Source organism: Ruditapes philippinarum, unplaced genomic scaffold, assembly GCF_026571515.1.
Source record: "Ruditapes philippinarum isolate M1 unplaced genomic scaffold, ASM2657151v2 ctg1245_1_1_1_1, whole genome shotgun sequence".
Classification (NCBI taxonomy): Eukaryota; Metazoa; Mollusca; class Bivalvia; order Venerida; family Veneridae; genus Ruditapes; species Ruditapes philippinarum.
The window spans coordinates 163,903-177,033 of NW_026857902.1; the positions used below are offsets into that span (position 1 = coordinate 163,903).

General features: G+C 31.5%; 1 protein-coding gene across 1 annotated transcript; it reads right to left on the reverse strand.

Annotated features, from left to right (window-relative positions):
* Window positions 1-8,193: 8,193 nt before the first annotated feature.
* On the reverse strand, window positions 8,194-11,257 carry LOC132751456 (uncharacterized). Its single transcript, XM_060741612.1, has 2 exons — window positions 10,561-11,257; window positions 8,194-9,751 (listed from the first exon to the last, which is right to left on the reverse strand). Exons 1-2 carry the CDS (start codon window positions 10,983-10,985, stop codon window positions 8,401-8,403), a joined length of 1,776 nt encoding a protein of 591 aa, XP_060597595.1. The 5' UTR covers window positions 10,986-11,257; the 3' UTR covers window positions 8,194-8,400.
* Between the last annotated feature and the right edge of the window lie 1,874 nt (window positions 11,258-13,131).

The following is a 13,131-nucleotide window of genomic DNA, read 5'->3' on the forward strand; positions in this document are numbered from 1 at the left end:
TTGTAGGCATTTTATTTTATTATTTACAATGTACTTATAAATGAAATATTGAGAAATGTTGATGCATTAAAATGCATGTTTTCATTTTCCATATTTCCATATTTTCACAGTAAAAATTTATTTTTCACTGCAGTGAAATAAATTTCCTATTTTCATTGGTGTCTTGCCAGACAAGTTTCTTCTAAATTCAGCAAATAGACAAAATTTAGGGGGGAGTCTTTCAAATTGTAATATCAAAAAAGAGAAAAATGTATATGATAAACAGAAAATTCAAGTTTTTTTTCTTCTATAAATGCAGGATTTATTTTCATCTTGTGGTATGAAAATTATCATATTTCACTTGTGGCTACCGCCACTCATGAAATATTTATTTTTATATTGCTTGATGTACCGTAAATAAATCAAGTATTTATAGAAAAAAATTTAACATCTCTTCGTATGATTATCTATTCGGTCAGTTAGTTTGCCAGAGATTCGCATGTGTTCAAGTTCCAACTTTTCTGCTAGTCTTGGGGGTATGGCGGAGTTACAAATGACTGTAGCTCTATATACATGTACATGCTATAGAACTATATACACATATTGAATTTGTTTAACTTTTCTCAAGATAGGAAAAAAAAAATTTAAAACCTTTGAAATAATTGTAAATTTTTTAAATATCTTTATTTCACTGATCATGTAAAGAAATTAAAATTTGTTTCTATTTTGTAGCTAAGTCGAAATACCTTGTTGAATAAGTGCCTTTTTTCATTTAATCTTAAGGACCTGTGTTCACAGAGTAAATCAACGTTATATAAATGATGTCAGAATGAAATAAGCTTGTACATTTCATAGTCATGCAATAAAAAAGAAGAAAAAAATCCTACAATTTGTATTGAAATATGGTAATGTATCAACATACGGTAATGTTTAATAAGTTAAAAGGAAAGTTAGCTTATGAACTGTGATTTGTACAGAAAGCAGTAAGAATAAATGTTCAAAAATTATGATTCAAGTCTGCTCCCCAAACTAACCAATATTGATTATAGTGAGATTAAAAAAAGTATTGGAGCACCACACTAAATACTGTATTCTGGTATATACCGGACAAGATGCTTGAATGATTAATTGCTAAAATGTGGCCTTTTCACATGCCAAAATGCACTTTAAAACATCTTATTCATCTCCTTGCACTAATTGATGTACGAAAAATAAATAAAAAATGTAAGAATAGGCCAAAAAAAATTTTTTTTTCTACTTTGTGATTATGATTTCTGCAAGCGTCTAGAGGTACTGCTTCAACACTGTAGTGAAGTAATTCCTAATAATTTTGAAATGGATGTGGTCCAAAGTGGAGCTTAAACCTTATACACCACAATCACCAAGTCAGCATTTCTTTTTTGTGTACTGACATATTTAAGTCTAATTTGTTCAAAGCTAAACATGTTTATTTTAATTTAAACATCATTTGTTGCATGATTTCAAATAGATGTTGGCATAAAATAGAAACAATGCAGAAAATGTAACATGTTTGCTCTTTTTGTTGATACTACTTCCTGATTTCTCTGTGAACACCAGGCCTCGTTAATTTGTTAAAATTGTCCGAAGTTATCATGTTGATCATTAATGTGTTCATTTTTTCATAAATTTGAAAACAAGACATTTTGGAACACACCCAGTGAATCATTTAAATTGCACATTTTACACAAATTTTAAGCTGTAATTGAATTCAAAACCTTATTACAGTTGAGTCTATGTCTGAATAATTGATTGTATGTCTTAGAAAATGTAAAGGTATAAATAGTTACGTTGAATTATTTAATTTATATTTTTAAAGCTTCAAATCATCTATATTGTATACATGTTATCTTTTAGATCTTATTAATTATTATTTAAATGTGTATGCTTTGGTTGCATATAGACAAATACGCAAAATGAAAACTGTGTTAAAGAATTTATTCAAATTTTGCAACATGTTAGAATATGATAAAAGAAACATCTTATCTGGAAAAAAAATTGGTAACTAAGAACACTCTTAAGTTATCTGCCCTTAAATTTGAAATATGTTTTTATGTAATAATCCTTTAAATGATGTTGCTTTCTGTAACTTTGTTAAAAGAGTGTTCGATTTATCTGGTTATATAAGTAAAATTAAGATTAGTCATATCTTGCTTTATGTTTTCAGACTGCTTTAAAACCAAATCCCTCTAATATGAGTTCAAATTTTAGTACCTGTTTATAAATTAGTGACAGTAAATCAGTCATTGTTGTTTTTATGTTGTTTTATAGTGGGGCTTCATCATGACAAAATGGTACTGTATGGCTTAAAACATAAAAAACCACTGACCTAAAGCAGTTATGTTTATATATGCTAGTGACAAGTGAAATTACATGTTTCAAATTATATGATTATTTAGGATTTTTATGAATATCTGTATCAAATTCAAAACACTTAGATTGACTTGAGGTTGATAAACTGTGAAATAGATAGTTAAATAATGTAACAGTTATTAATTAGCCCATATAACAATTATTGACCCATTGGATATAACAGAAAATGACTTACTCAATATAATAATTATTGGCTCATAGGGTATAACAATTGTTGGCCCATCGGATATAACGGTTAATGACCCATATGATATAACAGTTAATGATACATAGGGTATAACATTTGCTGGCCCATAGGATAACACTTAATAGCCCATACAATGTAACATATATTGGCCTTTATGGCATAACGGTTATTGACCCCTAAGAACATCACTATTATTGCACATATGTTTTATATATAACAGTTATAAGCCTGTAAGATAATACATTTATTGGTCCATTTTGTGATGATGTTGCACTTTTATATTTCAAGGGCTTTTCAAAAAGTTCTGACTAGATTCTTCTTTTTTTTCTTAATCTTTACAAAAACAAAAATTAAAAGTGTAAAAGTTTTTACCATATACAAGTAAAGTGTTTATCCTTTATTATACAATTATTGACTAGTGAGCCATTGAATATGATGTGATATTCACAGGCAGGTGACATATTGACCGAGGCTGTAGCCTTTAAGTATAATAGTAAAGTAATGATATTTTAATCGAGAAATATGCCATAAAAAACAAAACGCAACACTTATTTTTTAATTAACACGCATAATTAACAGTCTACAGTAGTCATTAAATATGAGTCTCAATCTATTTTTAGACTGGGAAAATCCAATTCAGCCAGTGAATATGATACTACACCCAGTGAATATGATTTTATAAAAAGTTCTGTTGACTACTGTTTGGACCAATGAGATTGCAGCTATATTAAGATCATATAATAATAAAAATTCTAGACATTTGCAGGTTTTTCATTTTCTGTATTTCTATAATACAGTTAATGGGCTCTTAAAACTGCTTGCATGGAGTTGATACAAATAATGAAGGACACAATTATTATCTTGTTCTTTATCTCACTTTTAAGCACAGAGGAAAAAATACAGTAGAAATTAAAATATTAAGGAGAAAAACCAAGTTGGAAATTGTACAAAAATTAAAGACAAATGTTTATTTATATGAATTTTAAAGGCTCCAAAAGGAAAGTATCATCTCTATCAGAACTTTTTGAACAGCCCTTTAAATTTTTATTAATGTTTTGTTACGGTTTTTAGAAAGACTCATGTACAAAGTCATAAATTTATTGATAGGTCTAGTTTTTTTGTGTTTTTTTTTCTTTGCATAGTTTATATTGAATATAATGATATACAAAATGTAGTAACAATTTGTATAAAAAGGTAATAATAAAACATCATTGATGAATGTTAATGTCTTGTTTACTTTTTATGCAACTCTTTAGGGTAAATAGCTTTTAGTTTGACTTCTTTTTTTTTTTTCAAAAGAGGTATTGTAACAGTCATATAGGGTTTGCCATTGCTGTCTGCAAACTTGTACCTTGATCATAACTTTTACAACAGCCCTTTGGACAAGACCTTCAAGTAGACCAGACTAACCTTGACCTTCATTCATAAGTGACCTTGACCTACAAGGTCAAATGTCTAAATTTTGCTATTAGTGGCTATAACTTTGTTATTATACCCCGACAAACAAAGTTTGCGGGGGTATACTGGAGTCAGCTGGTGGTCGGTTGGTCCGTTGCAGATTTCTTGTCTGGGACATAACTCAGAATGTACAAGAGATATTAAGTTCAAACCTTGTAGGTAGATAGATCTTACTGAGTGCAGTAAAAGAGAACCATAACACTCTGATCCCAAATTTTGGAGTTACTGCCCTTTTATTCATTTTTTACACTTTGAACTTTGTCCAGATATTACTTGAGAACTATAAAAGGTATCAACTTAAACTTTGTAGGTAGATAGTTCTTACTGAGTAGAAGTTCAGTGCATAAGCACGATAACCCTCACTTCCCTAATTTTAAAGTTACTGTCCTTCATTCATTTTTACACTTTGAACATTTCCTGAGCATAAGTCAAATACTATTACAGATGCTGATTTGAAACTTCACAAGTGGATAGATCTCATTGTGGTGAAGTGCAGTGCACAAGAACCATAATTTTCCAATTCATTGTTCTGCAATCATTGTCTTTTACCAGAGCCGAAGGTTTAGGGTGAGTTATAAGTATCAAAGGGGGATGCTCCTGCGTCATGTGTCAATATTCGTCTTCTTCCCTGAAACTGCTGTGCAAATTTACTTCAAACTTGATTTGTAGCATCCTTGTGCCAGTCACACTTAAATTTGCTCATGTCATTTCAATTGGCCCCTTTTAGGGGTCAAAAGAGCTAAATGTAGAAAAACCTTTAAACAACTTCTTCTACTGAACTAATTTATGGATGATCACCCAACTTTGTCTAGCATTCTTAGGTCGTCTTTTATCATATTTGCTTAATCTAGTCTGATATGTTACCGGGCTTAGCTCTATTTTACCAGCATAAGCAAGTCAGTATTTACTAGCCACAGGCATTATTTGTAGTCAGATTTAAGTTTGAATAGAGAGAGGTATTGTACTCACACGGGCGTTGGTGTCTACACCGCATTTTGGTGCAAGTTTGTATCAATTAATAAGTCTCATATCTCTGATTTGCTTATTTTAACCCCTTTTTAATGAATTGGAAATTCTTAGTTAAGTTAAAGCAGAATGGGTTGAAATTTCACCGATTATTTGAGAGCATAAAAGGAGGTCACTTTCCAAGGCCCACACTAACATGGATTTTACGAGAATTATAGCCAGTTTTGAACTTAGATAGTTTTACTTTATCCAGGTTCTTGTTAAACTATCAAGCACGGTGAGAAGAGTCAAGCATGCTATCCTATCAACTGCTCTTGTTTATGATAAAGATGTCTCCAGCAATAAGGTGTGAATGCAAGGGATGTTCTGATTTGCAAGGATGCAATGGCATAATTATAGTGATTGATGTGTCTGTGCATGCATTTGTTTGTGTTTGTTATGATTTTATAGCTCCAAAATTTTAACAAAAAACAACCTGTCGGATTTCATTTAGAAAGACTTCCAAACTTTTTTAAACAATTGGCTCTCTTGCAGAAATCTGGTTGTCATGGCAATAAAATGAATTAATAGGAAGAAACTTGAAAAATCTCCTTCTCAAGACTACAAGGCTTCTGCCAAAATTGTTTAAATATAAAGCTCAGGGCCAGGGTCATGTTATTTTCCTTATATTTATAAAGTAAAAACATAAAAAATATTCTGTTAAATCGCAAATGCTAGAGCTTACATATTAAGCATAAAACAGTTGCCAGTGGACGCTTATCAAAGTTGTTCTGTTCAAATTATAGCTCTTAGAGTCATAAATGGTACTGTCACAAGATTTTTATATGAATATTCAATATAAAGCAAAAAAAAAAGCTTACAAGAATCTTTTTTGAAATTACTCTGCTTTGAAATTTAGACTCTACGAAACATTTTGTACTTGTCACTCATTTGACATACCTACCAATAATGACCCTAGCTGACCCATATTTAGTTTTGACTTTTATTTATCATTTTTTTCATATAATAACCTGTATATCTGAACATTATTTTCTATTTTGTTTCTCTCAACAATAGATAAAATATTTACTGTAAGGCTAATCATATATCAGGGAAAAGATATCAATTCAGTAATTGTTTTGTGCATTGTTTTATATTATTGTATTGATTTACGATTATATATATACGATTATATTGAATACATAACATATATTATACATCAATCTTACTAAATACTCTCATTATGAATTAAATAGACTTTATTTAACAAACAAATGTATCTACATGAATATCTGATGAAAATATTTTATCATAACTAAAAAACAGTAACATAAAGTATTGTTTCATAACCTTTATGGTTGTTTCTTGAAAAAGTTATAACGTAGAATGTCTCTGTAATTTAACAATTGCATGAACATTGTACATAAACAGAATTTAGTGTTTGAAATTACTTTTGTCCAATAGAATTTCAGTATTTCAAATGAATGGTAATACATATACTTTGGTAAATCACCACACTATTAATCAGTCCAGTAAATCGACAGTTTCAGACACTAAATTAATTATTGTTCATTAGTAAGCATTTACCAAATTAAATCGGTCGAACGGCTGTGCTGTTTTTTACCAATTTAATTTTGTAAATGCTTACTAAAAAACATTAACCTATACCAAACTAAACATTAACCTATACAAAATTACAAATTGTACCAGAATAAAATATTCTACTGTTATAAAAGGTAGGTTTGGCGATAATTTCACGCATGCCACACTCACTTTCAATATGTGACAAATATTTATTTTATCTAATGTATTCTGTAATCATTTAAATCACAATATAAACAACAATTTTCCATCCAGAGACATCAAAAATATAGCTTGTATCACTAGAAAATATATGCAACAACAGACCAATTCTATTACATAGGTTATGTGGAATCAAATATTAGATAAAAATAATACATAATACACAAAATATATACAAGTGATGATAAGTCACATAATTATTACATACACTTCATATAAGTTTAAGAGTAATTTATATAATTTAAGCTTTCAAAAAAAAAGATTGCAGGAGATAAATAAAGAATTAAAACATATTCTGCATATAGTTTTTAACATTAAGCAAACCCTGAAGAATTATTAAATGAGGTAAAAAAAAAAAAAAAAAACATAAATTTTGTAATTCCTGCATAGATCAAGTGACTCACTTTAAAATGGTAAAAAAATGAAAAAAATAATGAAAAGAATTGAAAAGCAATTGTTTTTGCACAATTTTTAGCCTAGTTTGAGAACACCTTTAATTTTTTGGTCATTTTGCACACTAAAAATGACAATTCTGCTTAATAAACAGAACATGCAATTGGGCTGGGAAATGCAATGTAGGTTATTTCTATGCAAAAAATAAAATGAAAAGACTTTGAAAGAAGAAAATGATCTTACAATAATTATAAATAGTATAGAATACATGTATGGATAATCTGCACATAAACTGAATACAAGTATTTGCTATAATATTACCATGTATTTCTTGTTTGTAAATTGTACCACATTGTTGTTGCCGTATTATTGTAGTGTTGTAGTTGTATTTATTGCAAATTTTGTTTTTGTTTTTCATAGAGGCCCACATGGAAGATTGGGAAACCAAATGTGTAGCCTCGATAAATAAAGCCTTTACTTTACTTAAACTTTACTTTAATTTTACTTTACTTTAACTTTACTTTAACTTTACTTTACTTACTATGTTAGTATAAATACTTACTTTACTTTACTTTACTTTACCTTACTTTACCTTACTTTACCTTACTTTACCTTACTTACCTTACTTACTTACAATTCTTCAACCTTAAAGGCTGATAGTGATACTTAAACTAGATGTTTAACTTTAACCTATGATAAATTTATCGAGATATATGTAACAATTATGTTTTGTTTCACATTGGCGAAATATTTACCTACAGTTTCATTGGACATTGATTCAATATTGTAAGATAATTTATTCATAATATGAGCCGTGTCACGACAAAACCAACATAATGGGTTTGCGACCAGCATGGATCCAGACCAGCCTGCGCATCCGCGCAGTCTGATCAGGATCCATGCTGTTCTCTATCAGTTTCTCTACTTGTAATAGGGTTTGTAAGCGAACAGCATGGATCCTGATCAGACTGCGCAGATGGGCAGGCTGGTCTGGTTCCATGCTGGTCGCAAACGCACTATGTTGGTTTTGTCGTGACGCGGCTCAATTATGTACAATCACATGATGAACTACTTTTGGTCCATCTATTGTTAGTGATTTATTATAATACAATGTGGCAACATTGTGTATCATAAACACAGTCTTGTTCTTTTTCACATTTCATGCTTGTAGGTTCTGAATTAGAATATACATGTACTTTCAATTACATTTTTACAGAAGGTGGTTTGTAGTCATTTATTACTGATCAGATATCATACACTTCAATGTTGTTTTTTCCAAATCTGCTTACATACATTTTAGACATTTGTTGGTTACAACAAACTGAAGCAATTTTCCCTTTTCCACTATCAGCTTTTATAACCTCTCCTATCAGTTCACCATCACATGTAAACTGTAAAACATTATTGGAGTAATATCCAGATACCAGGACACCACCTGCTTCAGTGACATAACAATATTCCGGTTGCTCTAATCTTTTACAACTGAATGTTGAAATAACATTCTCATTGTTGTCCAACACTATCAATCCACGACGGGCATCAGCAACATACATCCTTGTAGCGTCTTTACTGACAGCTAGACCTCGTATGGAAGAAAATATATTTAATATGCCTGAGAATAGTGATTGATTTATTCTGAGCTGTTTCAGCCTCCTTCCAGACAATGTATAGATACATACTTCTGCATCACAATCTGATACATATAAATTATCGTTGGTGTATGCAAGACCATAACATTCAAAACCAGTGTTAATCTTGTTTGTTGAACTCATTTGTCCTTCAACAGAAATGAAATGAACTTCTTTCTGTGACGGTAAAGTTACTGCTACTTGTGTTGTATTTATTGAACAGACTTGCCTGGGTCCTCCAGGAAGGCAGTAGTCTGTGACGGTATAGTTGTTACTGTGGAACCGGTTTAGCTTCTTATTGTATGCATCAGCTAGAATAATTGTGCCGTCCTTCAGACAGCATGCACTTTCCAAGGAACTGTATTTCCCAGGTGTAACACAGCATGATTGTTCCCCTTTAATCTGAAATAAAGTGCCAGCAGTCTTTGTATCTATCTCTGTTGGTGTGCCAATCGCTTTATATGGTTGTAGCAATGTAAGAATTGTTTTATCAGGTTGAAACACTATGTCTTCTCCAGTATGTTTTCTTTTCGTATCTTCTAAACATTTGTCAGCAACATTTGCAGCATCTTCCCCAATCTTCACAAAAACAAACACTTCAGCTTGATTTGTGTTTGAAGATGCTAATTTATCATAAGCAGAGGTAACCCTGGACGAATTATCTTGTAGCTTTTTGAGATTGTCTTCAATCTTGTCTTCAAGGAGTTTAACCATATCTTCTATCTCATTTATAGAATTTTTCTCCAACTTGTCAAGTTGGTCATTAATTTCTTGACGAAATTTTCTGATATCAGCCAGTAATTCGACCTTTCTTTTCAGCAGCCTTTGTTTATCTTGTTTGAAGTTGGTAACTTGTTCTGCAAGGGTCTTGGATATTTCCTTTAGTTTTGTTTGAATTTCTATTGAGGCTGATTGGTAAGTGTTATTTTGGATAAATTCTGGAATGTAGACGATATCCAGGCATGACCTGAAAACAAATTTAGAATGTCCATGTATAAATACAACAGATTGGAGTAATTTTATTTTCCCCCAACAAACAAAGTTTAAGGGGGTATATATTTTATTGTTGGTTGATTGTGTAGTCTCATGATGATTAGTTAACTAGAGTTATGAATAAGATATTGTAATCAAACTTGGTATATATATCAAGCTTATATGGATACCTCACTTTGGACTACTTTTAAACGATAAATCGAATGAGGTATAAGATATTGTGCTCAAACAAATAGCAAGCTTTTGTGGAGACCTAGCTTGGGATTGCTTTTGGGCCTCCTAGGGTCAAGGTCACTTATTAAAATATAAAAATGGTTTACTGATATCAACTAGATTAGAAAATTTAATGAGATACCGTTATCAAACTTAGTGTCTAGCAAGCTATTTAGTGGCTTTGTTTAGGATTGCTTTCGGACCCCTAGGGTCAAGGTCGATGTTATTGAAAATAGAAAAAATTAATGGTTTCTTGTCAATTTCTAGAGTTAGGAATAAGATATTGTAATGAAACATAGTAAATAGCAAGCAAAGCTTATGTGGAGACCATACTTTTGATTGCTTTTGGTATCCAGATGATTCTCTATTACAAAGCAAAGAATAATAGCTATTTTCAGTATACATATGAAACATAAACTAAATTTAGTTTCAGGCAACTTATTTTTCTTGTAATGGCAGGTGGGGTATGAATCCCTTTTAGTGACAGCTGTAGTTTTCTTTAACATAACTTTTATTTTTTTTAACTTACAAAACTCTCCATAAATTGACTGCTCGATTGTTAAAATTTACCTGTGATCAACTGCCATACATGTAGAACAGCCAACATTATCATGGTTCTGACAGTACATATCAATGTGTTTATGACTGTGTCTGTCACATCTCTCTTCTGGTGCCCTCGGCAGACCTTTACTGGTTCCTGACTTAACCTGAGATTTATCCAATACCTTGTTACCAGCACATACAGGCACTTCTGGTGCTATTGGGTGACCTTTGATGATTCCTGGTGTAACTAAAGATTTATCAAACATCTTGTGACCAGCTAACACAGGAACTTGACTGTGAACTTGGACACATATAACACAGAAATAATCTTGGCAATCCACACAGAATTTTACACCTTCTGTGTTTTTGCTTTTACTTTTGCAGATTGTACATAGTACATCAAACACTTCATCAGAAAGAATATCCGTATTGATCTGCTCACCGTTAGCCATCTTGTGGATTAACTTGCTCAAACAAAGTTAGTTAGTTGATATGTACCATACAAAAAGATAGAGTCATACACTGTCCTTGTTTTCTATCACAATCAATTATAAACAGATAATTTACTGCCACATATTCTGTCCAAGTCTTTACTTTTCAAATGTTTCCTAAACAGCTCATATTATAAACCTTATTTTTCTGTTTTATAAATAATGCTTATTTCAACTTGCTATGTACATTTTATAACAAAATTTATTTCTCTGTCAGATAAATTATTGATAAAAAGGCCACATCCTCATTCAGTTTGATAAAGTTTAAGGTACAAAATAAACAATAGCTTACACTATGATGATGTCATGAAGGTTTAAAGATATTCTGACATTGATGGTTAAGGTCAAGTTAGGTTCAAGGTCAACTATCAGCATGTCAAATGATAAACAATGTTCAGATGTATCAGACATCCACATATGGGCGTTATAACTTAAATATCAACAAAGTTTGTAACAGGTTGAACTTATAGCCCCAAGGGCTTGGCCAATGTGACTCTGAAGTGGGGTTAAAATTGCTATAATCAAATTTGTTAAAGGTCATCTTAAGAATGTTTCATGCAAAATACCAAAGTGTTTGGCAACTTAATTGTTCCACAGAAGTTTTTATTACAAGACCTCTACATGAAACTGTACATTAGGGATGGGACCAATTGGTTAAATATACTTGGCACAGGTTCACCCTATAATGTTTCATGCCAAGTATCGAAGGTGTAAGCCTTGCAGTTCTGAAGCAGAGTTTTTAAGTTTAACTTAACGATTCTTTTTATAACTGTCAATCCTAATATGATGGTAACTGAAAGACCTCCAACGTAGTCAAGTAGACAAGCCAGATAATGAAGTTAAACCTGAATCTGCTGAAACAAAAGTAATAAACTTTGGATACCAGTATATCTTCAGGGCAGCCTTGCACATTGGTGCAGTTTGACCACACTAAATTCTGTTTGTAGACCTACTTAAGATTTTTATCTAGATATTCATAAAATTGATAATGAACAGTTCCAAAAATTTAAGTTGGAAAAGTCCATTTTAGAATTTCAGCAGTTAAATGGTTAACTCTATTAGTGTTAGTAGATGTAATTTTTGTCTATGCCAACAGTAAAGAGTGAGGCTAACCTGTACATTCAATGACCCCTGGGTTGGGGCCAATTTTGACCCAAGCACTATAATTTGAACAGTCTTGGTAGAAATCCACTACACAATGTTTCATGCCAAATATCTAACATCTAGCCTTTGTCAATTCAGAGATGATTTCTTAAAACAACTTATCTAAGCTCTATGCTTGCACTTTCAATAGGAGAAGATTTTTAAGTTTTTACTATATACATATAAGATAAATCAATGATCCCTTGGGGCGAGGCCAGTTTTGACCCCAGGGCTATAATTTGTACAACTTTTCCTGAGATTCCTGAGATGATTCTATACACAGAATATCTAAGCTCTAGGCCATGCACTTTCAAATGGAGATGATTTTTTTTAAAGTTTTAACTACATACATATTAGGGGGATCAATGACCCACTGGGGCAAGATCAGAGAAGATTTTTATTTTAAAATCCTATTTGTAGCCCTAATGATGCAGATGTTCAATGGAGCAGAACCATTTGAATGATTTAAATATAGCTTCACAACAGGGAAATTTCATCAAATTTGGCCAAGTGGTTTCTGTGAAGTTGTTCCAATGGATGCCGGACAAAATGTGATCACAAAGTGCTCAAGGTGTGCAAAAAAAAAAGAAGAAAAAACTGATTTTTTTATTCTTTTTTAAATATTTGTTTGTTCGCTTTTAGAAAAAGTAAAACAAGAGCACCGCTAGGCGGAGCATTATATGCCCAAAAGTGTTTTTTTTCTTTACTAAGGATGAAGCATTTGTAAGACATTACATAAATTAAATAAAGTATTACCTCCTTCAAATAGCAATCCTCCTATAAAGTTTGAATATTTAGGGCCAAATGGAACTTCAGTTATGCTCTGGAAACTGTTTTTAGTTTTGAAGTAATAGCTACCTTGAACTTTGACCGTGTGACCCCAAAATCAATAGGGGTCTTCTACCCAATTTGGACAATCATCCTATGAAGTTTCAACACTATGGGCCAAATAGAAAGTAAGTTA